This window comes from Neoarius graeffei, chromosome 17 (assembly GCF_027579695.1).
Source record: "Neoarius graeffei isolate fNeoGra1 chromosome 17, fNeoGra1.pri, whole genome shotgun sequence".
In the NCBI taxonomy this organism is placed as follows: domain Eukaryota; kingdom Metazoa; phylum Chordata; class Actinopteri; order Siluriformes; family Ariidae; genus Neoarius; species Neoarius graeffei.
This window is the reverse complement of record NC_083585.1, coordinates 51,616,815-51,643,647: the sequence shown is the minus strand read 5'-3', so window position 1 is coordinate 51,643,647 and position 26,833 is coordinate 51,616,815. Positions and strand designations below refer to the sequence as shown.

Sequence of the window (26,833 nt, the reverse complement as noted above, 5' to 3'; positions counted from 1 at the left end):
GCAGTACCAAGAAACAAACAGATAACTATCAAATCAATAGGAAGTTCGGGAAAGAAATAAACAAAATTGAAAATTCTTTCTCCATCACTCACTTTAAACTTTCCATCAGAAGAGAAGATCGTGATCCATCTGTTATCATAGTCTGCTACGATGATGTCCCCGTTCATGTCCACGGTCACACCGGTGGGACGCTGCAGCTGACCTGGCGAACGACCTCGGACACCGAAGCGCAGCTTGAACTGACCATCATTCGAGAACACCTACAGAGCATTAATAACCACAACGAAAAGTCTGTAAAACAAGCAAATCCACAAAGATAACACTTGTTAAAATGGCTCCCAAGTGTTTGTCCTGTGCTCCAGGGAATGCAAGTTTGAATCTGAGGGTTAAGAGCTAAGAGAGCAAAATTGGCTGTGCTCTCAGGGAGGTAGAAAAACTGGCCATGCTCCCAGGGTGAGGGGGATGGCACACGAGCTCTCCCTGGTCATTCGAAGAAACACTAGCCAATCGCAGGCGTCTGGGATATAAAAAAATATTGCAGTTAGCACCTCCCCCCCAAGTGTGTTAAACTACCCCGTGTGAAAAAACATCGAGGTTGCCTTCACGTGTCTCTGAGGAAGCATGTGCTAGCTCCACTCTCTCGGATTAATAGATGTTGTGCGATGGGGAGAATTAGCTATTGAGTGGGAATTGCAAGACCAAATAAATAAATAAATAAATAAATAAATAAACAAACAAACACCTTTTTTTTTGAGAAAACTTTTACCCCTGCTGTGCTATGATATGATGTGACATGAGAGGCTCCACACCTGTACGCACTGGTTGTTGCTGTCAGCCACCACTATACGTCCATTGGTTGATGCCGAGATGCCCTGAAGGTTGGAGAACTCTCCACGCTCACGCCCTCTCGATCCTGAGACACACAAACATGAAGACTTCACCATTACAGCATTTTTACCTCCACCAACTGTGCTGGAGGAGGTTATATTTCCAGTTCCGTTTGTTTGTTTGTCTTTTCCCAGTGCGACTCAAAAATCGCCTCAATGAGGCTGTAGCTCATACCGGCCACTGTTATTGTATGGGAGTTTGAAATCTGATCAATCCTGTGGGAGGAGTACCGATTTTTGTGAAACTGCATGACCCCTCTGTAGCCGCATCCATGGCAGGTGGTGGCACCTGGTGAACAATTCTTGTTGAAATATGCCTTTAGAGTCTTCTGGGTGAGTTTCAGTGAAAACGTCCTAGCAGTTTATGAACAGTAGTGTTTGGTGTGATGAGTCACCCAAGATTTTCAAACGGCCATAAAATGTTAAATATGACAGGTGGCGCTATCGTCTTGACAACTTTTATACATACCAACCTGGGGAACATTCCCTAGGAGGTTGATCAAAATCTGATCACTCCTGTAGGAGTAGCAGCGATTTTCCTGAATTGCACGTGACCTCTCTATAGCCTCATCCATGGTAGATGGCGCCACCTGGTGAACGATTCTTGTTGGAATACATCTTTAGAGTCTTCTGGGTGAGTTTCAGTGAAAACGTCCCAGCAGTTTACGAAGGAGTAGCATTTAATGTGACAAGTCACTCAAAAATTTCAGATGCCCATCTCATCTCATATCATCTCTAGCCGCTTTATCCTGTTCTACAGGGTCGCAGGCAAGCTGGAGCCTATCCCAGCTGACTACGGGCGAAAGGCGGGGTACACCCTGGACAAGTCGCCAGGTCATCGCAGGGCTGACACATAGACACAGACAAGCATTCACACTCACATTCACACCTACGGTCAATTTAGAGTCACCAGTTAACCTAACCTGCATGTCTTTGGACTGTGGGGGAAACCGGAGCACCCGGAGGAAACCCACGTGGACACGGGGAGAACATGCAAACTCCACACAGAAAGGCCCTCACCGGCCCCGGGGCTCGAACCCAGGACCTTCTTGCTGTGAGGCAACAGCGCTAACCACTACACCACCGTGCCGCCTCAGATGCCCATAAAATTGTAAATATGACAGGTGGCACCACCATCTTGACAACTTTTATGCACACCCACCTGGGGAACACCGTATGCAAGTTTGATCGAAATCCAATCAATCCTGTAGGAGGAGTAACAGCGATTTATATAAATTGTGGATGGACAGACAACACTGGATTGCATAAGCTCATCTTGGCCTGGCCTATGGCTGGCGGAGCTAATAAAAACTAATGACCAGATTTTGATGAAATTTGGAGGAAAGGTGAGCCATGGGCAAAGGAACAATTGGTTAGATTTTGATGCAAATCCAGTTTTTTTTTTTGGTCTGTTTCCAATGTAACTCAAAAAGTAGTAAACAGATTTGGATGAAATTTGGTGTACAGCTTTAGTATTATCCTAGATTCACATGACTTGATTTGGATGTTGATCATAAGTGACTTGGCGGAGGTATGCACTTGACTGTGTGCCCTTCTAGTTAAGGCCATTGTGCTGCTGCACTACAATCAGATCTGCAGTTATAGAAAATTCTTCAGAATTGGGAATTAACCAGTGCTCTCCTTGGTCAATTTTCACTAATCAAATTTCCAGTGCTATCCTTTACTTGAATACTAAAAATCAAGGGGATCCAGTTTAGCAGCATTTTGCTGAGCTGATTTCCCCCTGCACCCACCCACTCGATAGATGAGCTCATCCTCGATGGGGTTCTCCTTCTTCTTGGTGGTGCTATACATGCTGGCTGGACGACGCAGTGCTTTCTGACGGACGTGAGCCCCTCCTCCTCCTCCTGCAGGAGATTTCACACGTCTCTTGACATCTTCGGGGGAGTGTGGTGCGTCGCTGGCTTTGACGGCGCGCAGGCGGAATGGGCTTCCCCTCACAGCCTGGCCATACAGCAGCAAGGAGAAGGAGAACTCGCCCTCACTGGAGAGCGTGTAGCCCACCTCGTACGTGCCGTTCTTGTTGTCTGTCACCTCGGCATCAGTGACGGAGCCGTCAGGCGCAGTGATCTGAGCAATGAGAGCTGCACTTCCTGTCTTCACCAACTCCCCGGCCTTGTCCTAATTAGAAAGAAAAAAAATAAGTTATGTATGTTTTTGGTATATATAGAGATTTTTTTTTCAGTATAAGAATTAGAAAACTGAAGTCAGACATTCAAGATGAACCTCTTACAACCTTTATTTTTAATTTTCTTTTTATTTCTGTCTTTTTTTTCCACTGCTACTGAAATACATATAACTTTTTTACTGCAGGTGATTTCCTAAGGTCCCCAAAATAAAATGCCGACTGTTACAGCAGATACAATACCTCGGCTGATTTTTTTTTTTTACTCTTTTCCTCTTGAACTGACTTTATACTTTTTTTTTTTTAAATCATCATGAATTGACGTTCCATGGTAATTAAAAAAAAAAAAAAATTGGAGAAAAAAAAAAACAAAAACAAAACAACTTTTGGTGTTATTTCATATGCTCAGCTGATTTCAGTTCATTTGCACCATCACCAGTATACAGTACTAAGGCATCGTTGCTTACTGGATATATGTAAAAAAACAAACAGATAGAAAGATATGAAAAAACAAAATGGTAAAGAATTCAATTTATGAATTTAAAACTGACTGTTACTACATTTTAAAATACATCCAGTGTTTGAACCACAGTAGTGTGCAAAAGTCTTAGGCACATGTAAAGAAATGCTCATCTCATCTCATTATCTGTAGCAGCTTTATCCTGTCCTACAGGGTCGCAGGCAAGCTGGAGCCTATCCCAGCTGACTACGGGCGAAAGGCGGGGTACACCCTGGACAAGTCGCCAGATCATCGCAGGGCTAATGTACAAGTCATAAAATCTCATCTCATCTCATCTCATTATCTGTAGCCGCTTTATCCTTCTACAGGGTCGCAGGCAAGCTGGAGCCTATCCCAGCTGACTACGGGCGAAAGGCGGGGTACACCCTGGACAAGTCGCCAGGTCATCACAGGGCTAATGTAGAAGTCATAAAATAGAAATCTAAAACAAAAAAAGTTTGTATGAATGAATGAATGAAGGGTGCCTAAGACTTTTGCACAGTACTGGATATCCGGGGAATATATTGTTGCTGACTGAATACATTTTAAAATGCAGTAATGAATAGACTTGAATTCATAAATTGCATAATACAAATGGTGATTCATTCTGAATATTTTAATCATTATTGTGCAGCATATTTCTTCACTCTTCTAATGTTACCATCTTAAGCCAAACACATTCATGGCAGTTATACTGAATCATACCAAGACTGTCAGGTTTTTCTAACAGTTATTTTTAGGTTTGCAAAAAAGAAAAAAAAAAGTCAATATGAAGAAGTTTTTCCTTTTATGGGTGTTGAACCTACTTGTTTGCTGGACAAACACAAATTAAATACTATTATTTTATCCACATTCACTGGATATGAGCAATCGTGGGCTCTGATTGGCTACTCTACTACTAGGCTATCAGCTCATATGCCATGAGTAGAGGAAAACAAAATGGCAGAGTGTGTTACTGAACCAACTGAAAAAAAAAACTCGACTCGAAAACAAAACCCCAAAAAATACAAAAAAAGCCATAGACAAACATAGACGCCGCCTTCTGCGTAGAATCATACTTCATCCTCGCCGCCATATTGGATGTGGCAAAGTGGAGATTCTTCAACCGTCTCTGGTATAGCGTCTAGACAGTAGCCGAGAATAAAGATGCCTCATTCATGTGCTGCGTTTAACTGTACCAACAGGTTTACCGTCCAAACGAGATCACATGGGATTACCTTTCATAGGTGAGACTGGAAAAATACTTTTCATTGTATTTGGTCATTATAACGTAATTTTACGAACAGATTTTTCTGACTTTGTGGCTAATATGAAGTCTCGCGCATAATAGCCGCTCGGTGAAACCTGTCTCCAAACAACGAAGTATTTCCTTCGTAACTACGCTGATTGTTGTTAGTTGATTAGCTAACTTTTCACATACTATGCAGGTTTCCCAAAAATAAAGACATGAAAAAGCAGTGGGAGACAGCTGTGCGATGGGAAGGGTTTTCTGCTACTCCGTCATCCATGCTCTGCAGTGAACACTTCAGAACGGAGGATTTGGACAGAACAGGTCAGACAGTCAGGATCAGAGAGGGAGCTGTTCCTTCAGGCTTCAGTTTCCCAGCTCATCTCCACCGGGGAGGTGTAGAGTTATAAGCAGTGAGAATTAGAGAATACAGTGCCACACTATGATGAACGTTTTTGAACGTATGATGAATGTTTTTAACCTTTCTGAATGTGAAGGAATCAGTGATGTATTTTGTTTTGGTATGACGTTAGAACCTGGCCGAACTCAGTTTGGCGGTCATTCAGCTCACTTTATTCAACGAGAGTAGGTCTGTGTGGTGACTCAATAAATAAAACAGTACATTTTTATTTTCATTTACTATTTCCAGTTTTTCCACTATTTCCATCATTTCTCATATTCAGTCTTGTAGGTTGGTTATTGTGGCCTCAGGTTTTGGTAGCTTGCTACGGTATGCTGACTGATTAGCTTACCTGAGCTATCTATCGCGTATCTGTCGCTAGTTTGCAGTGTACAGGGTATTTCGCACTATTTATAACCATCACATTAAAAGTTATACATGTTGTTTTGATGCCTGTTTGTTTCCCAAATATATACGTGTGTGTCTTAATGGGTGAATAAAAGGCATCGAGTTAAATATTATTGTAGAAAGGGGCTTTATGAAGTTCAGTCCATTTACTTGCATTGGTTTACAGGGAAGATTTGCCACATCAAATATGGCGGACGCTCTGACGTATCCCAGCAACGGGCCACCCAGCTCAATGCGGCATCTATGTTTATATGTCTATGCAAAAAAGCAACAAAATATGGAAAAAAAAAAAAAAAGTATTTGATGGTAAGAACATATCTTTTTTTTTTTTCAAGAATTATCACATTTTTCACAAATTGCTACTGTCATTTCGCCAGTTTGTTTACATTCTAAGCAGAAATGATTTTGTTGGACATTTTGTATAAAGATTTTATTGATTGAATTTGCAAAAAATAAAAATTAAAATGCTCTGTTTCTCAAAATCCAGTGAATGTGGATAGAATAAAACCGTTATTCCACTCAATCTTGTCATACATGGCTTATAAATAACTCGGTGCTACACGCCTCGTCAGCTATCAGCTCATGTACGACTCGATTTCGTGGAATAACTGTTAAATAGCCCAGATATAAGCTTATCCCAGGTGGCTGAGTTACTGATTTATCCATTCCTGATTAACACGACTGATTTGCCTTTTTGCTACAGATCCGGTGCATGAGGAGCAGCGTGACTCACCTTGGTGGTAACAGTAACAGTGGTGTGTTGTCCCACCACGGCATGCCGCAGTCCCTCGCCTGTAGCCACACTGGTGTGACCCACAGCACTAGTGGTGATCAGAACCCCCAGGTTCTGGATGGAGCGCCGGAGGCCCTCGGTCTCCACTTGGCACTCCAGGTGCCCGTTCTCATGCGGTTGCTCGGGGAAAGCGTGGCGCGCCAGCGCTGCCACTCTCTCTCCCATCTGCTTCTGCACCAGCAGTATCTCGGTGGCACTGCCGTGGCTCAGAGCCTGTTCTGTGAAGCTGCAGCTGCTCTCGATATTCTCCTTCCCCTGCACGAGAGCAGCCAGCTGGGCCTGAAGCACCTGCACCCGGGACACGGCACACTCCATCACACAGCTGCAGAGCTCGAACTCCTCTACATGATCATATCCTCCAGAATATGTACCATTTCGATAGAGATTAATTTGAGCTAAGCTCTGGTACCTTCTGCTTGGTGCTGCAGATGTTCTCCAGGTCAGTAATGAGGGTGTTCTTGCGTTGGTGCAGTGCTCTCTCCAGCTCCTCGAAGGTGCTGCTGATCTCAGTTATGGCCTCGTTCTTCCTCTCAGAGAGCTGCCTGGAGATCCCGTTCACGATGTCGATGGCTGCCGTCAACTGAGGAAGCCTTCAGAAGGAAGAACAAGGCCAAGGAATTAAACATCTCATGATAAACTGGTGAATACTGAATGAGGCACTCCGAGAACCATGGAGAACAGTGAGCGTGAAATGAAGACTAATTTATTGTCTTTAAAGCGCTGCAATCATGTGAGGCATAAGATTGGAAGATAATGAGTGCATAATTAGTTTTGGAATTGCATATTTTACTTTTGTTCATTTCAAAGCACTGTCGTTACACTGAATTATCACGATTGGTTTCATAATTCAGACTTCATACTTCGATCTTTTAATGGCTTTTGGCTCACCATCATCAGTCACATTGTGGTCATGGACGGCAAAAAGTAAGAAACCGGAACGTCAAGGACGTAGTCGCTCATCTGGCCTGCCATCAAAACAACCATGACTAGCAAAATATCAAACAGAATTGAAATGTGACAAATGTGAGACAGGACCAACCTCCATGACAAATTATTTACAACAGGAAAAATCAACAAAGGACAAAATTTTGCTCTCCAGTGGAAGATCGACCCAAAACGTCGATCAGAGCTGAATTTGCACGATAAATGAGAGAGGAGATGCAATTCTAATCAGAAGAAATTGCTTTAAGTCGACCTAATTACTAAATTGTTTGCAAAAAATTGACAACACAAATGACCAAGTTTTGAGCAGAAGGTCGAATTCTTTCAAATAACACAATCAGAACTAAAATCCATTGACAACTGAGGGAGGAGATACGATTTAACTGAAAATAAGGTTGTAAACAACTTGTTTACAACAAAAAACAAAATCAACAAACAAATGACCAAGTTTGTTCACCGAGGGAAGATCGGCCCAAACCACTGATCAGAACTGAAATCGGGTGAGAACTGCGAGAGGAGATACAATTCTAATCAGAAGTCCCAAAACTCGTTAAGGTGACCTAATTAGCAATTTGTTCACAAAAAATTGACAAGACAATGACCAAGTTTTGTGCAGAAGGTCGAGTTCTTTCAAACGAAACAATCGGAACTGAAATCCACTGAGAAATGAGGGAGGAGACACGGTTTAACTGAAAATAAACAAAGCTGTAAACAAATTGTTTACAACAGGAAAAAAAAACCCACCAAGTTTTGTTCCTCAAGGGAAGTTCGACCCAAAACATCGATCAGAACTGGAATCCGATGAGAAATCAGAGAGGAGATACAATCCTAGTGAGAGGCCTGGAAAATTTGTTAATTTGGCCTAATTATTAACTTGCTAGCGAAAAATTGGACAAAACAACGACCGAGTTTTGTGCGGAACGAGGCGTTCTTTTGAACAAAACAATCGAGATGGAAACCCGTGGAGAATTGACAGAGGCGATACCGGTACAATTTAATTGAATTGTGGATGACGGACGGACGCCACGCCAACAGCTCATTAGCCTTATGGCCAGACGAGCTAATAAAACATCTCACCAGGCTCTTTTTTTCGGTCCCTTAAAATAATTAGACGTATATCCAGCCTTGAGGACTTTACTGTGGTGGAAAACTAACACTGGACTGTGGCATTGGAGACTCCTTCCAGAAATGTCTCCCTACACAAACCTTCACCATATCAAAGATTTACAATTTTCTTTGTTAACAAATAAATAAATGAATAAAGCACACGACAGTAGTGTATATTAGGCTTCGATTATACGGAGAACCCCTCCATGACCGTCCTGAAATGATCATCAGAATCCATGATTTAACATCATAATATATTCAACTATTTGTGCAGAATAATTAGTTTATACTTCATATGACAATACTGATGCTGAAATATTCATCCACATGTGCTGCTCTTGGTAAAAATGGATGTACAGAAAGTTTTTCAAGGCTTAAAAGGTTTCTCAGGGGTGAATTGTAATTTAATAATTCGCATCCTCATCTCTTTATCGTCATCTGTTATTCCAAAATGCAGAATAGAAGTAGCATGGCATATCACTTAGGTGGGGTTTACATTAGACCATATCAGCGGATCATCAGATTAATGTTTTTAAAACGATTAGTGTGCACACAGCAACGCCAATACACGATTCGCGTGCACACAGCAACACCAATACACGGATACGCTCGGCTCCGCAGGCATCCTGCGCTCCAAATCACTCCACCCTGAACAGCGAGTGCCCTCTGGAGGGTGCGCACTCCGGCCCTGCGCAGCTCACAGAGGGCGCGAGTGAAGTGCACAAGCAGTGATTTGGGACTGAGCCGCTGTGTGTGAGATCCCAGCGCACATCACTTACCACTTGCAAGTGGAAGGATGGCAAGCCTAAAGACAATCATAACTACACAATGGGCAGTATTTGCATCAGTATTTGCAGTATTTTCATACTTTTATACTCTTTAATGAAAGGTGATACAAGGCGGAAGTCCACGCCGTTTTTCAGCAGTCGCGTCACATGACCAACGCCAGCGAATCAGGAAGGTGGATGTCACAGTGACGTTGTCCAATGATGACGTCAGCTAGAGCTCAGCACAGCGTATCCGCGTATCTCAATGTTTACACAGCACCGGATCAGACACGATCTGGATTGAATACGTGGACCCTGGCGGATTCCCGTTTCCCGGCGTTTCCAGGCGGTTTAATGTAAACGGACAGTGCATCCGCGAAGAAAACGAGACAGATACGGTCTAATGTAAACTTGGCCTTAGTGTGACGAGGCCACTTTCGCTACGTTCACACTGCAAGGCTTAATGCTCAATTCCGATTTTTTTGTGAAATCCGATTTTTTTGTGAGGTTGTTCACATTAACAAATATATGCGACTTGTATGTGATCCTCAGTATGAATGAAAAGCGACCTAAAAGTGTTCCGCATGCGCATTGCAGGATACGACGACATCACACGCAGTGAGCATGGCCAGTGTTTACGGAAGTAAAACCGCCCGGTTGCGGTATGACTCATCCAATCTAGCTTGAATAGCTGCATCCCCCCAAATGGAAATCAGCTCCCTAACCTCTGCGTCCTTCCACTGAGAAGATTCAGAACCTTCACAGCCCGAAGCGTCCCTCGCATTGATGTCATGCGCAGGGGCGCAGATACGTTTTTTTGAACTGGGAGGGACAAAAAACTGGGGGGGGGACAAAGCTGCCAGCAAACCAACCCCAACCCCGATATGCCAGTCAAACTTGTTGCTAGTAACCATAGCAACCAAGCTCGAGCTCGCAACCTGTGCAGTCTGCGCAGCTCAACCAACCGAATATCAGTCTTTGTTTTGTTTTATGTGAGTTGTTGCAACTATGTATACACTGCTGTGCACCTCAATTAACCAAATGGTAATTAGTCTTTTGATTTTTCCGTGAGGTTTGCCTTATGCAAAGAAAGACAGCATAGACGTTTTTTCCTCCCTATAAGTGGGGGGGACCGAACGAGGTGAATTTAAATCTGACTCGTCCCACCCTCTATCTGCGCCCGTGATTATGCGCCTTGTTGTTGTAACTTTTTTGAGAGACCCGCCACCTACTTCAGCGCAGAATAGTGACGTTTGTGGCTTGTTGATGACGTGTAAGTCGGATGAATGCGACCAGGCGGTTCAGACTGAAGTCGCATATGAAAAGAGCGGATAGGAATCGGAATTAGGACCACATATCCAAACGGCCTGGGTCGGATTTGAAAAAATCGGATCTGTGTCGTTCATATTGTCAATAAAAGATCGGATACAGGTCACATATGGGCGAAAAGATCGGATTTGAGTCACTTCAGCCTGCAGTGTGAACGTAGCCTTTGACAGCTGCCCTGAATTGTTTCTTGTCTATTGCCAGATGGGATGCGTCTCCTACATCTTGATGCCATCGTCACCTGGGTCTACCCCGCCTCCTCGTGGCTTTCATCCTACCCTCAAGAAGAACACGCTGTACGCTTGAATGTCTCTTTAGAAGTCCAAAATACTTCATCTTTTGTGCCTTTACAAAATTCATGAACCAATGTTCTGATATTCCTCATTCTTCGAATACCGATGCGTTTACTCTTTTAGCTGTCCAAGGGATTTGGAGTATCTTTCTGTTGCATTTCAACTTGAAGGCATTGATTTTCTTCTCCACTTCTTTCATAATGATCCACGTCAGAAAATGCAGGTTCTGAGGATGTGTAGTTCGATAGTTTGTATTTTTTACAATTCTTCCAGACACACTTCATTTTGTTTAATTTTACTGTTGCTTGAGTAAACCAGGGCTTTCCCCAGAAAAAAAATATCAGAGCAGTGCTCCTGATGTGGAGCCCAGTCTGTAAGGGCCAACTGCTAAGGGGGTCTCTGGGGGCACGCTACCCAGACTTCAAAATGGTGCATGGGCGGCACAGTGGTGTAGTGGTTAGCGCTGTCGCCTCACAGCAAGAAGGTCCTGGGTTCGAGCCCCGTGGCCGGCGAGGGCCTTTCTGTGTGGAGTTTGCATGTTCTCCCCGTGTCCGCGTGGGTTTCCTCCGGGTGCTCCGGTTTCCCCCACAGTCCAAAGACATGCAGGTTAGGCTAATTGGTGACTCTAAATTGAGCGTAGGTGTGAATGTGAGTGTGAATGGTTGTGTGTGTCTATGTGTCAGCCCTGTGATGACCTGGCGACTTGTCCAGGGTGTACCCCGCCTTTCGCCCATAGTCAGCTGGGATAGGCTCCAGCTTGCCTGCGACCCTGTAGAAGGATAAAGCGGCTAGAGATAATGAGATATTTTTGGTTTGTTTGTTTATTTTCCGTTAAACCGTATCTCCCTCAGTTATCAATGGATTTCAGTTCTGATTGTTTCGTTTGAAAGAACTCGACCTTCCGCACAGCACTTGATCATTGTCTTGTCAATTTTTGGCGAACGAATTGCTAATTAGGTCACCTTAACGAGTTTTGGGACTTCTCATTAGAATTGTATCTCCTCTCGCAGTTCTCACCCGATTTCAGTTCTGATCAGTGGTTTGGGCCGATCTTCCCTCAGAGAACAAAACTTGGTCATTTGTTTGTTGTTGTAAACAAGTTGTTTACAACTTTATTTTCAGTTAAATCGTATCTCCTCCCTCCTTCAGTTCTCAATGGATTTCTCATCTCATTATCTCTAGCTGCTTTATCCTGTTCTACAGGGTCGCGGGCAAGCTGGAGCCTATCCCAGCCGACTACGGGCGAAAGGCGGGGTACACCCTGGACAAGTCGCCAGGTCATCACAGGGCTGACACATAGACACAGACAACCATTCACACTCACATTCACACCTACGGTCAATTTAGAGTCACCAGTTAACCTAACCTGCATGTCTTTGGACTGTGGGGGAAACCGGAGCACCCGGAGGAAACCCACGCGGACACGGGGAGAACATGCAAACTCCGCACAGAAAGGCCCTCGCCGGCCACGGGGCTCGAACCCGGACCTTCTTGCTGTGAGGCGACAGCGCTAACCACTACACCACCGTGCCGCCTCAATGGATTTCTGTTCTGATTATTTGAAAGAACTCGACCTTCTGCACAAAACTTGGTCATGTGTGTTGTCAATTTTTTGCGAACAATTTAGTAATTAGTTCGACTTAAAACATTTTCTTCTGACTAGAATTGTATCTCCTCTCTTATCAATCATGCAAATTCAGCTCTGAGCGATGTTTTGGGTCGATCTTCCACTGGTGAACAAAATTTAGTCCTTTGTTGATTCTCCAGTTGTAAATAATTTGTCGTGGAGGTTGGTCCTCTCTCTCTCTCTCTCTCTCTCTCTCTCTCTCTCACACGTTGTCACGTTTCAGTTCTGTTTCATGTTTTGCTAGTCATGGTTGTTTTGACGGCAGGCCAGATCACTAACAGGAAGTTAAGAGACCTCGGCCTTGGCAAGATAAGAGACATTTTGGAAGTTTCAGCACCTCTGAATTAATAATCTAAGTGAGCGTATGTAAATTTTTATAATTTTGACCCTGTGTTGATTTCAGAAAACCCAAAGAAAATTAAAAATTGCGCACCAAACTCGTGTTTCTTTTTTTTTAATTAAAAGATGTTTGCTTTCCAATCATTCTGCCACAGAAAAAGAACAGTTCAAAGAAATTACTGAAAGCCCAAATATTGCTATGACATTCAGATCCAAGATGACATTCACGTCACTGTATGTAAACTTCTGACCACGTCTGTGTGTGTATATAACAACATCTTCCTATTTCTATAGTTATTATTCATTTTCAGAGGGGAATAGGAGATTTTTCAGTGCAGAAAATACTCTGCATTGTTCGATTTATTACCTCGCCCCCACCTAGTGAGACGGCGAGGTATTGTGATCACCCTGTGTGTGTGTGTGTGTGTGTGTGTGTGTGTGTGTGTGTGTGTGTGTGTGTCCCACCCCAGATTTTCGCTCATAACTCAGCAACGACTGGACGGATTGACATGAAATTTATTGGGTTGATGTGTCATGATCCTAGGAACCCATTCAATTAATTATGTTGTGGTGCGAAGAAAAAAAAAAGAGAAAGAAAACGAAAGAGTACTTTCACATCTATATTTTCCAAACAATTATGCTTTAGGAGAAAAGAATGAACCACGATTTGTACAGATCTGTTTAATAATACTAGCGCCGCACTGCCTGTCTTTAACGATGCCCTTGAAAATTGATAAAGCAATGTATCGTAACCCGACAAAAATAATGTTCAATTGGAGAAATGGAAGAAACAAATAAGAAAATAGTGCATGAATATTATCTGAATGACCCAACCTCGAGCCAAGAGAAATCCTCGTTACACTGCGAGGGCGGGGTCTGCTATCTCTGATTGCCTTATTGGTACTGGAATGGAATTTATTTATTTATTTATTTATTTATTTATGGGGGGGGGGGGGGGGGGGGGTGCAAATGAACTCATGGCGTTGACATTGCACAGCTTGGCGGAGCGCTGTGCATCTGTGCTTTGGGGAAAGCCCTGCAAACCTTTTCCTCACTTCCTTGCTAGTATCCCCATTAGCTGCTATTATGGTTCCTAAAGGACATGGGACATGAAACATAAATGCACGCTATATCAGTTTCTTTCCATTAAAAATATAAATTAATTGCATCAACAAATACAAAATCATCTATTAAATTCAGCAAAATCGTTATATTCGTGATGATTATATGGCATTTCTGCTCGAGCTCCGATATGCATATTTTACAACCGGAAGAGCCGCTGTCACATGATCATACGTCACAAAAACTTTCGGGCACAGCACAAGCGGGTAGATGAATGGAGAAGTGAATGACAAGAAAATTGTTTTATAGTCTTTAACGTACATTGGACATCATGGTGTATTGTGCTGCTTATGGTTGCAATAATTCCAATGGGAAATGCCCTGGAGTAAGTTTTTTTGCATTCCCCAAGGACCCGAAGCTGAGGAAAGTGTGGGCTCACTACTGCCGTAGAAAAAACTTTGCACCTACTGTTTCCCACAAACTGTGTTCGGACCATTTCACTGAGGATTCTTTCAACATTAATACTCAGGTACTGAGCGATATTAATTGCCAAGCCAAATTTAAGAGGCCGTATAGCCGGGTTCATGGAGGCAGTGATAGCGCCATAATATACAGGGCCTAACATTCCTACAACTGTAGAGACAGTCAAGAAATCCTGTAACATTAATGGACATTTAAATAAATGTTATGTTGGTAAGTTTGTTTAACTTTTCTTAATTTTCATCTCTTTCGCCAAACGGCGTAGTGTTGTTGGCTGTGTGATGGCGTTTCGCCATTTTGAATGTTTTCATCTCGGACTCTGGAAGCATTGTATCTCAATCAATCTCGAAAAATATCAGCAAAAAAAAACTAGCTTGCAACGGACTTTAGCTAGATCTATGATGAACTTTCAATGTATGATACAAAAATAATACTTCTTTCAACAGATCATTAGCCTTAGAGCAGAATTGTTTTTAACTTACCAGGAAGTGTTATCGAGCCGACCGCTTTCAGTTTCATGGGGATTGAATGAACCCTCACTCTCAGAATCATCTGACCCGTCAGAGTAAAGACAAGATCCATGTTCATGTGAATTTCCAGCTATCGGTTCGAATTGATAGGGTCTAACTTCACATCTCTGTGAAACATCGGGAATGTCACTGTCGATGGTGTCCATTTCGGTAACCTGTTTACATTAGATTCCCAAGCGCTGGCTCTTTGGAAAGTTTTTGTGACGTCACGGGTCAAGTGACCACCTAGCTAATTAACGAATCATTGTTTTACGCTGATGTATAAAAAAGTTGAATAATGTGATGATTTTCACATTTTTGACGCCCTGCAGTGATTCAGATGGCATTTCTTATGTCCTTTATACATAATTATACCCAGAAAAAAATCCATGTCCCATGTCCTTAAAGCCTAGGTCACAACCAGACATACGATTTTTTGGCCGTGCGATTTTTGGCGTTTCCCAAATCGCTGCGTTTTTGTTCACGGAGAAAGACGCACGTTGGCCGTAAGTTTGTCTTGCAACCTGAAAAAAACGTAAGCGCCCGTAGAGTTTGTTTGATATGACAAAGAACCTCTGCGGCCGGTCTGCGGCCAGTCTATGGCTCGAAAATCAGCACGTCACGCGCGCACCCTCCGTGCGTTTCACGCGCACCCTCCGTGCGTTTCTTGCGTTTTTTGCACGTCGACCGGCCGTAGGAGCACGTACGGCCGGTTGTGACCGAGGCTTAAGTATTGGTATGATTGGACCCTCTCCAATACTTCCCCACTGATTGTAACACTGGGTAGTACTGTCCCCTTGTTGATCGTCATTTAAAAAATAAAATAAAAGTCCCATTGATTCACTACACCCTTTAACATAAAGTGCAACAATTCTTCAAGAAGTATACGTCCATACTTTGGAACCCTTTAGAGACTGTATATCACCATGGTGTTGCTCGAACCTGTTCCGAATGGCATCCAGCTGGTCCTTGAGCGCTGCTTTGTGCTGCTCGAGAACATCACGCAGAGGAACAGTCACATGCTCGCGGTGTTCTCCCTCCGTGCACTCAAGACACATCGCTGTCTCGCACGACTCGCAGTAAAACTCCATCACCTGCAGAGGGCACATGGTGAGGCACATCATGGACCAAACAATGATGATGATGATTAAGGTATTAAAAATAGCCTATTGGTCATGACCAAAATTAGTGTCTGATTAAACTTGATCCCTCACCTTGCCTTCGTGGTTGGGACAGGACAGCGGCTGAGCCGAGTTGGCGGCACTGGCGGACTCTAGAACGCTGCGCTCCTCGAGCTGCGAGCACTCTGCCTCTCTCTGTAGCACCTCCATCAGGTTAGTGATGAAGAAATTATTCTGCAGCGCTGCTACACCCTTCTCAGGCAGGATGGACGTCTGCCTGCACACTGGGCATGACAGCGTGAGGGACTGTGGCGGAATGTAGTTCTGGAGACATCTACAGAGAGAAAGAATGGGCGAGTTCTGGACTGGAAATTAATTCAGACTTCCCATGCTCTAAATAGGCCATTAAAGACCAGGATAACTTTCTATCCCTGCGATACTCATTAAAAATAGCTACATCCACAACTATTCTGAATTATTATACATACAGGACACTTTTTTCGATGGAATTAAAACGTGTTCTATTCCCTTCTAACGGGTTTCATTGATTTGGTTTGATAGCATGCAATATTGTTAGCATACCACTTATCCTATGTGTATTAAGTCACTCTACCCAATAGAGAATCAACGTTCAATATGGTTTAGGATATTGCATGGTTGTCAAGACGTCACACGTCGTCACCGGTGCGAATATTCAATGAGAAACTTTTCTGCTGCGCATGTGCACAAGCATTTCTTTGTTCGTCAGGAAAGAGAAATACGCATTGAACGCCCGAAAGGCTACCAAACCTTCATTAGCTATTCTTCACACATTTACAAGCAGTGGTGGACAGTTACTATTAGAGCTGGGACTTGAGCTCAGCCAAAACTTAACCAGACACCAAAAAAGCAACAGGGCAAAGGATTTTGCAAGGGATTAGCGGCAGGCTGCCAGCTAGCTCCGTTGTGTGTCGCTATCGATGTTAATTTTAAAAGTAACCAAGTAAATTACACAGGGAAATGAATATTTAAGTCGTAGTGAAAAATACTGTAGCGAGCATGCAGCGTGGAAGAAGAGTCTAGAGACAGAAATCTTAGTTTCTCGGTCGTGAGTCTGTGCTACTTGCTCTTGATAGCACTGGCTTGATCACTTTATTAGCATTCACCAACACTACTGATGAACGCTACACCGGCTGGAAGGTGACTTCACTGCTGCGCTGACGGCGCCGAGTCGCGGTTAAGCTCGCGTTGGCCTTCAAGAAGGCCGAGGGTGATAAATTTTTGGTCCCTCCCACTACAAATCAAAATCTGATTGGTTAATTCATCTGTTACTTCCTACATAAACATCACCATGGCCTTTTGTCCCGGCAATGAAGTCCTAACCAATGAGTGAGCAGCTCTAAACTCTTCTCAGCCTCGAGACGACAGCAACAAAAAAATCTCATTGGATAACTCAATTTTAATGTTTTCATGACAATAACCCTTTCACATTTCTGAAGCAAATTTGATAGAAAATGAGGCCAAATTAGAATTTGAAGAGAATAATTATCATGAAATTATGAAAGAATGAAAGAAATTAAATATAACATCTGAAATGCTCATATGTTTGGGCTTCTCTGAAGGCCCTGATGGTTCCCCTCCGGTGTATGTATAATAATAATAATAATAATAATAATAATAATAATAATGGCTTTTTTGAGAGAAATATCAGATATATTCCATTCAGCTACTCGTCTTCGACTCGTTCAATATCATGCTAGCTGAATGGAATATATCTGATATTTCACTCATTGGCAGCAAATATTATTTAATTTTTTTTTTTCACGGTCCGGTTTCCATCAAATCCTGCGCTCTGACTGGCTGGCGAGCGGGTCTGTATCCTACGATACGGACCCCAGTTACAGACCCCGGTTATGGACCTCTGGCGACTCACTCGTTCACAACAACAATCATAGTAGCATTTTTTGTAAACATTTGTCTTTTTTTTTTTTATAAGATTTATTTATATAATTATCAAAAATCTTATACATTTTTGCCAGCATTTCTCAGAATAGCATTAATTTTACATCATGGATAGCGATAATGACAGTGTTCACAGCGAAAGCGAGTTTTACTACCCTGAGGAAGAAGAAATAAAAGAAAACATTTCAGGAGAAAGCTAAAAACCTCTAACTGTTGCTAACGCCGAGCAAAAACATGGCTGAATCCTGAATGACTCAATTTTGTATAAATAGGGGACTACATAGGCAGCAAAATGTAGTTTTTTTTCCTGCCATGGAAGTGCACTTGTATACCGAGGAGGAAGCCATTTGCATTACAGCCATGAATGAGGATTCAAAATGGCGGCTCAGCTCGGTTTTCCCTTTCGGGCGCTCTCGTTTTCTGTTAGAATTTGGTAAAGAAAAAATAAAATATATTATTTACCAGCTTAAGGTCAGTCCGTATGGTGAAATACCGTGACCTCGGCCTTGAATACTGACCTCGGCCCAGAGGGCCTCGCTCAGTACTTTCAAGACCTCGGTCATGGTATTTCACGATATGGACCTCACCTCCGTATGTTTGTGCTTTACTAAATAGTTAATCTGTTAGTAAACCAGTTTGTATTTCTCACAGGAAAGTGTAATTCTAGTACCTGAGACACATTTTCCCATCATTATATTCATAAAAATGAAATTTAATTTCAACTAGCGTGTCACAACAGCCATGATTTTGTTCAGATCATTCTGCAGATTTAAAAAAAAAAAAAAACCTGGAGATAATTATCTTAATGTGAAAAGCTTGATGGCATCTCACGATTTTAGCATCATCGTTACTTAAATGCACTGCTTCTGAGATTTCACCTGACGACTAACACAGGATTCATATAAAAGCAAAAGAAAAACAACTGTAGTAGTCCAGTCATAGTGGGAGGTTTAGAAACAGATCTCATATGTAATTAACCAAATCTCTTATTAAATCCTTCATCTGGATCAAAGCTCAATCCATTTCTCCCCTTCTGCTTTCAAAGTTTCCCAAAATCAGTCAGCGCTGTGACTTGGGGGGGCAATTAAAGTGTGTGAGTTACTCCGACGATGCTCTGTGTGAGGACACTGTACCTCTCGCAGAAGGTGTGCAGGCAGGGCAGGACTTTGGGGTTGTGGTAGTGCTCCAGACAAATACTGCAGACCAGGAACTGCTTGTCTATCTGTCGCACCACAGGGCTGGTGCTGCCCGTCTCCCTCTTAGCCATAGTGAGAGGCATTCACGGGAAGAGGAGTACGAGGCACACACACCTCTCAGCCTACAGAGAGAGAGAGAGAGAGAGAGAGAGAGAGAGAGAACTATACCAGTTAAAAATAGACACCAACAGTATTTACAGAAATACATATTTAGTTCAATTGAACTGTAACTCAAATAATTCACTATTGTAATACAGCACTGTGGAATTCTCAATTCCGATTGGTCAGAAGGTGCAGATTCATTTCCTAAAGCAGCAAGCTCTGACAATAATCCAGAGTGCGTGACAAATCACGTTTGTATTAATATGTGCTCGATTTAATATGGGATCATTACTATGGCAACAGATCATTTATTTGGACTTGTGTGCAAATAAATGTGTTCGTGTGTGTTCCAGAAGGATTCCGTGCACATATTCCTTACACAGGCACATGTTCCAGATGCGTTCCACACATATTCCTTAACGATTACACAGTTATTCCATATACTATCCAGAAATATTCCACACACATTCCACGCATGCTCCAGAAACATTCCATACATTGTCTTTATATATTCCAGAAGTATTCCACAAATTATTCTCACATAATCCAGACCTATTCCACACAATCTCGAAGCAATCTGTATACATTCCCAGCAATATTCCACACACATTCCATCCATCACCCTCACATATTCCAGAAGCATTCCATACATCATATTCACATAATCCAGAAGTATACCACACATCATTCTCACATAATCCAGACCTATTCCACACACAATCTAGAAGAGATATTTTATATATATATTCCGGAAGGGCGGCACGGTGGTAGTGGTTAGCGCTGTCGCCTCACAGCAAGAAGGTCCAGGTTCGAGCCCCGTGGCCGGCGAGGGCCTTTCTGTGCGGCGTTTGCATGTTCTCCCCGTGTCTGCGTGGGTTTCCTCCGGGTGCTCCGGTTTCCCCCACAGTCCAAAGACATGCAGGTTAGGTTAACTGGTGACTCAGGGTGTTTTCACACTTGGTCCCTTTCAGCCATCTAAGGCTACGTTCACACTGCAGGCTGAAGTGACTCAAATCCGATCTTTTCGCCCATATGTGACCTGTATCCGATCTTTTATTGACAATTTGAACGACACAGATCCGATTTTTTCAAATCCGACCCAGGCCGTTTGGATATGTGGTCCTAATTCCGATTCCTATCCGCTCTTTTCATATGCGACTTCAGTCTGAACCGCCAGGTCGCATTCATCCGACTTACACGTCATCAACAAGCCACAAACGTCACTATTCTGCACTGAAGTAGGCGGCGGGTCTCTCAAAAAAGTTACAACAACATGGCGCATAATCACGGGCGCAGATAGAGGGTGGGACGAGTCAGATTTAAATTCACCTCGTTCGGTCCCCCCCGCTTATAGGGAGGAAAAAATGTCTATGCTGTCTTTCTTTGCATAAGGCAAACCTCACGGAAAAATCAAAAGACTAATTACCATTCGGTTTATTGAGGTGCACAGCAGTGTATACATAGTTGCAACAACTCACATAAAACAAAACAAAGACTGATATTCGGTTGGTTGAGCTGCGCAGACTGCACAGGTTGCGAGCTCGAGCTTGGTTGCTATGGTTACTAACAACAAGTTTGACAGGCATATCGGGGTCGGGGTTGGTTTGCTGGCAGCTTTGTCCCCCCCCAGTTTTTTGTTCCCCCCAGTTCAAAAAAACGTATCTGCGCCCCTGCGCATGACGACAGTGCGAGGGACGCTTCGGGCTGTGAAGGTTCTGAATCTTCTCAATGGAAGGACGCAGAGGTTAGGGAGCTGATTTCCATTTGGGGGGATACAGCTATTCAAGCTAGATTGGATGAGTCATACCGCAACCGGGCGGTTTTACTTCCGTAAACACTGGCCATGCTCACTGCGTGTGACGTCGTCGTATCCTGCAGTGCGCATGCGGAACACTTTTAGGTCGCTTTTCGTTCATTTGGATCACATACAAGTCGCATATATTTGTTAATGTGAACGACCTCACAAAAAAATCGGATTTCACAAAAAAATCGGAATTGAGCATTAAGCCTTGCAGTGTGAACGTAGCGTAACCGAACTCAGATTGATGACTCAGCATTTTTTGCGCATATGTGAACACTCCAACCGTACCCAGACCCCTTTAAAGCGAACCGAACTGAGACCACCTCAGGAGGTGGTCTCAGTACGGTTCGCTAAAAATCAACGGTACTGTTCGCCTAACCTGCGCATTGTGAACAAAAAGCGCACTGGGTTCACTTCGCCTTTTTCACTGTAGTTTAACCTTCTTCGTTTGCCGTAGTTGGTCACGTGACTGTAGCAGGGAAACTCAACTTCCTTTTGGAACTTACCACAGCCGCTTTCTGAACTTACTGACTGATGAGTCGGCCACAATAAAAAAGTGAATGTAATGATCGTGCACTGCGCATATTTCCCTTAATCCGCACTATTTTGATCAAAGAATACAGCAGGGCAAGCATGGCAGCAGACATTTTGATTCAAGAGAAAATTACCCAGAATTCCGTGCACTGGGGGTATGAGGGCTCTAGAGGACCTGGTGTGAACAGAAAGAGGACTGAGGCCCCATCAAAGCTTAACTGGACCAGAAAGAGAACCCAGTCCTCTTTGTAATAAATTCACAGTGTGAACACAAAAAGAACTGAGTTCTTTTTCTGTTGGTCCACTTTTTGGTCCACTTAAAGAGGACTGAGTCTGGTTCCTTTAAAGGGGACCAGGTGTGAAAACACCCTAAATTGACCGTAGGTGTGAATGTGAGTGTGAATGGTTGTCTGTGTCTATGTGTCAGCCCTGTGATGACCTGGCGACTTGTCCAGGGTGTACCCCGCCTTTTGCCCATAGTCAGCTGGGATAGGCTCCAGCTTGCCTGCGACCCTGTAGAAGGATAAAGCGGCTAGAGATAATGAGATGAGATGAGAATTCCGGAAGTACTCCACACACATTCTATACATCGTCCTCACATAATCTAGAAGTATTCCACACACAATCCAGAAATATTCTACACATCATTCTCACATAATCCAGGCATATTCCACACATATTCCAGAAGCATTCTGTATATACTCCAGAAGTATCCCATACATCATCTTCACATAATCCAGAAGTATTTCACACATCATTCTCACATAATCCAGAAGCACTCCACACACATTCCATACACCATCCTCACATAATCTAGAAGTATTCCACACATTCTCACATAATCCAGACCTATTCCACACAGATTCCAGAACCATTCTGTATATATTCCAGAAGTATTCCACACGTCTTCCACACATAATCCTAATGTAATGCATTCCTAACAAATTCTACACATCGTCCTCACATAATCCAGATGTATTCTGCACATTGTGTCTATGGCAACAGCTAATTTACTTTGACTTGTGTGCTGGATGCACCAAAAAAAATAAAAAATTGAAAGGATCCCATAGTCATTGATACAGTGAAACTTTCTCTGAGGATATATTTATTCCAGTGTTCTGGAAGGATTCTCCAGTAGGTAACGATAAAGCTGTGATGATGTAGATAACGAGTTGAAATTGTTTTGTCTGGCTAACTTGGGGGGGGGGGGGGGAGGCTGATGAGGGAATGACTGTATAAAACCGATAAGCATTAAAAGTAATATTAAAGAATTCTAAATATAACGATGAATGTACAGTAGGGGAAAGCGGGGAGACTTGAGACAGGTTTTCAGCTTTTGTAGACTGTGTGAAATTCTTTGCAGGTCGCGTCGCATTCATATGGCATTAGAGAGGATTTACTGACCCCTCTTACCACAACATTAGTTTTTCAGCTTGGCACCTATACTGGCCTTCAGACTTCACTTTTCTGGTCATTACTTTTTGTGGGGAGACATAGGACATTGAAGGGAGACATGGGACAAAAAAAAAAAAAACCACCTAGTTTAATCCTACACGCTTAATTTTTATTTATCATCAAAACTTGCAACATATGAACTGTATGAACACACAATGCTGGTACAGCGATAGAAAAATATGTCAGTTTATCCAAAACGTGACTCAACAAAACAGTTCCATTCTCAAAAAGGAATGAAATAAGCTTAATCCTCGTGCAGGGACACGGTCCCATTTTTAACTAACATTTTTAAACAATTTTATATTTCTAAACCACAACCTCCTGTATCAAAGCTGATAAACAGGATGATTCTAAATCGCATTCGCCCTGTGATTGACCCGCTTCAACGTGGAAACCAAACTGGGTTCAGATCCGGTCGTTCGACAACATCACAAGTGCTTGCTCTGAGACGAATCATTGAGGGGGTCAAGAGGAAAAACTTGACAGCTGTGATGGTGATTGTGGATCTCTGCAAAGCTTTTGATAATATTCACCAGACTATGTTTGTGATTCTCAAAGCCTTTAGCATACCCAACTGTCTAGTCTGCGCAATCCAGAAGACCTATGAAAACCTGAAAGCAAAAGGTCCTTACTCCCGATGGTGAAACAGACTTTTTCAAAATTCATGCAGGAGTTATGCAAGGTGACACCCTAGCACCATTTCTTTTTGTCATTGTGCTCTTTGGAAAGCCATTCAGGGTAAGGAAGTAGATTTTGGATTCACTCTGCACCTTTGTGCTGGCACCAGAAGAAGGCCAATTCCTCCAACAACCATTTGTGATTTGGAATTTGCTCATGACATTGTTGTTGTCGTCGAATGAAATCGCCCAAGCTCGCCAACTACTTCATGCTGTTGAATCAGAGTGCCTTAAAGTCGGCTTGAGAATCAATTCAGGCAAGACAAAAGCAACGTACTTCAATGTGGATGTTCCACCATTGCACACTATGGATGGGTCGCAAATAAATCAAGCCTTGACTGAGTGATCAAGATTTTAAATACCTTGGCTGTTGGTGCAACAAAGAGAGATCTATACTTGCAAAGCCCTTGCCTGGAAATCTCTACACAAGCTCAACAAAATCTGGACTAGTGATATGCCAAACAAGATCAAGATACAGTTATTCCGACCAACTGTTGAAACGATCCTTCTGTATGGAAGCTCCACTTGGTCGCTGACAAAGCAGGAAGAGATATCTCTAGATGGCACCTATACCCGCATGTTGAGGAAGGTTCTAAATTTTAGCTGGAGGGACAGAGTTGACAAGACGCTATATGCTAAACTACCAAAAGTCTCTGATACTATTCGAATCCGTAGACTCAATCTTGCTGGTCACGTATTCAGAGACAAGTCATCGCCTGCCCACCACGCAGTCACTTGGCAGCCAACCCATGGTTCCTCGTCACGTGGAAGACCGCAGTCAACATTCGTCGACGTGCTCCTCAGAGACACAGGTCTGCAACACATTGACAAGCTGGAGTCTAGTATGTTGGATAGGAACGTTTGGCGTTATCACTCTCATTGTCCTGAGACATCGACCTAAGTAGTAATCAAATCAAATCAAGTTTATTTGTACAGCGCTTTTAACAATAAACATTGTCGCAAAGCAGCTTTACAGAATTTGAACGACTTAAAACATGAGCTAATTTTATCCCTAATCTATCCCCAATGAGCAAGCCTGTGGCGACGGTGGCAAGGAAAAACTCCCTCAGACGACATGAGGAAGAAACCTCGAGAGGAGCCAGACTCAAAAGGGAACCCATCCTCATTTGGGCAACAACAGACAGCCTGACTATAATATTAACAGTTTTAACAGGTATAACCCTCAACTGTCCTCATGGGGCCGTCCTTCACAGGAGTGGGGCGATAGTAGTAGTAAACCACAAGAAAATACCTGCAACATGATGAACACAGGGGTGATAGCGTTCCGGCGCGCCGTGCTGGATTTCCGGCACGCCATGGCTGGGGGAAAAAAAAATAAAAAATCTAGTTCGCCCATTGTCCTGTGTCATTCTGAGATGCGCAGATAGACAGTAAAGGGAATTCGGAATTCCCTTTACTGTCTATCTGCACATCCCAGAATGACACAGGACAATGGGTGAACTAGATTTTTTTTTTTTCCCCCCAGCCACGGCGCGCCGGAAATCCGGCGCGGCGCCGGAACGCTATCACCCCTGTGAACTGTCCCAACTCTCCCCATCTGGACATTTGGGGGGGGGGGGGGGGGGGGTGCTTACATGTTTTTCCCCAGAATTTAAGTTTAATCAAGCAATACTATATCTGGTATCTCTAGGCTACATACAGGTACTTTAATTTCTAACAAATCCTCAATTCTCAAGCATCCATTACACCATAGAATGGAGGTTGAAGTGAAGTAGAAAATACAAATTTTGAAAGTTGATAAATTATTGAACTACACAAACCTTACTGCAGTGTCCAGCTTCGTGGCTCCAAAGGAAGTCGGTTACTCTAAGGGCCAACGTCTAATTTCCGATGTCATCTAAAACCTGATTGGTTGAAATTAATATATGGGAATAAAAACTGTCCAAAGTCTCTTCACTCCAAAGTACATGTCTTGTTCAAGTGAGTTGTATGAGAAGAACACAACATTATAGGTAGTGCTGTGGTAGGAAAACAAAATCAATCAATTCTGATGTAGTCACTGAGTATTTTCCTAGAACAATGCATGCACACACACACACACCAGACGTTATCGCTGATGTTATCATCAGCAGATAAACTTTGTCCGTTTTATCTAAAAAGGACTTTACTGCTACATTGCTTCATCCTGAACATCCATCAGGCCGCACAAATGGATATGCTCCTGCTTTGCTCTGCACTGGGTTGAGTGTTTCGCATAAAGCTGTGAGCCGAGAGACATTAGCTCTCAAGGAAGGAGCAAAAAATATCTCTCACCCACACGTACAAACATTTAACATCTGCAATGGAGTCAAAGTTATACAAGAAGCTTCACAGTTCCTTAAATCGATAAAATCCGTTACACTTAAACTGAATACTTCACAACCAGCAATTTGTCTCTAAGGTTTCTTGTGTGTGTGTGAGATTCTGTAACAAGAAATACCTTCCACAGCTGACTGATAGAAAGACGAATGATACTTAAACATCATAAAATCACTGACATCATTAACATTCTGAATAATACCAAGAATCCTACATAAATAAAACCGAATGAGCGCAATGCATTTCGGCGCTGGTGAGGCCCTGAAGTGTGTTTTGTCTCTTTTGAAGCCAGGCTTGGATTCCCTGCAGCGGAACCGAGACGCTTCACTTTCGACTGCTCATCGCTCTGACATGTGCAGCATATCAGGAGCTGGAAGGAACATTTATTTTCGACCCAGGACAAAGACAATAACTGTAATTTTTATACTTGGTTGGGCGGCACAGTGATGTAATGGTTAGCACCGTCACCTCACAGCAAGAAGGTTCTGGGTTCGAACCTCCTGGCTGATGGAGGCCCTTCTGTCTGGAGTTTACATGTTCTCTCCGTGTTTGTGTGGGTTTCCTCCAGGTGCTCAGGTTTCCCGCACAGTCCAAAGACATCCAGATTAAATACAATACCCAACCACTGGGGTTGCACAAGACAGTGCATACTTAGGCCCAATCCCAATTCTAATTTCTACCCCTACCCCTCCCCCTTCCCCTTGGCCCTTCCCCTTGAAACTGAGCTACAAGGGATAGGGCTTGAAATTCAACCCTTACGTATTGGGATAGCCCTTCAACGATTGCATACGTCATCGCGTACCTCCGTCAGCGTTTACGTTAGCAAAACGCAACCAAATGCGTCATTGGCTGCGACCAGCCGCTACAGTCAGAG

The 26,833-nt window shown here is 43.1% G+C and overlaps 1 protein-coding gene across 2 annotated transcripts in view; it reads right to left on the bottom strand.

Annotated features, from left to right (window-relative positions):
• Positions 1-26,833, bottom strand: part of trim3a (tripartite motif containing 3a) — an 85,163-nt gene that overhangs the window by 13,367 nt on the left and 44,963 nt on the right. Inside the window, exons 1-9 of one of the 2 annotated variants that reach the window (XM_060897718.1) lie at positions 25,422-25,497; positions 19,009-19,193; positions 16,028-16,268; positions 15,756-15,907; positions 6,771-6,951; positions 6,302-6,649; positions 2,642-3,029; positions 810-913; positions 93-260 (exon numbers count right to left, since the gene is read on the bottom strand). In XM_060897718.1, coding sequence (XP_060753701.1) covers positions 93-260; positions 810-913; positions 2,642-3,029; positions 6,302-6,649; positions 6,771-6,951; positions 15,756-15,907; positions 16,028-16,268; positions 19,009-19,154 — 1,728 coding nt within the window. In that variant the 5' untranslated portion in view covers positions 19,155-19,193; positions 25,422-25,497. Of the gene's footprint in view, positions 1-92; positions 261-809; positions 914-2,641; positions 3,030-6,301; positions 6,650-6,770; positions 6,952-15,755; positions 15,908-16,027; positions 16,269-19,008; positions 19,194-25,421; positions 25,498-26,833 lie in introns of those variants that run through there. The other variant, XM_060897717.1, reaches the window with a different exon arrangement.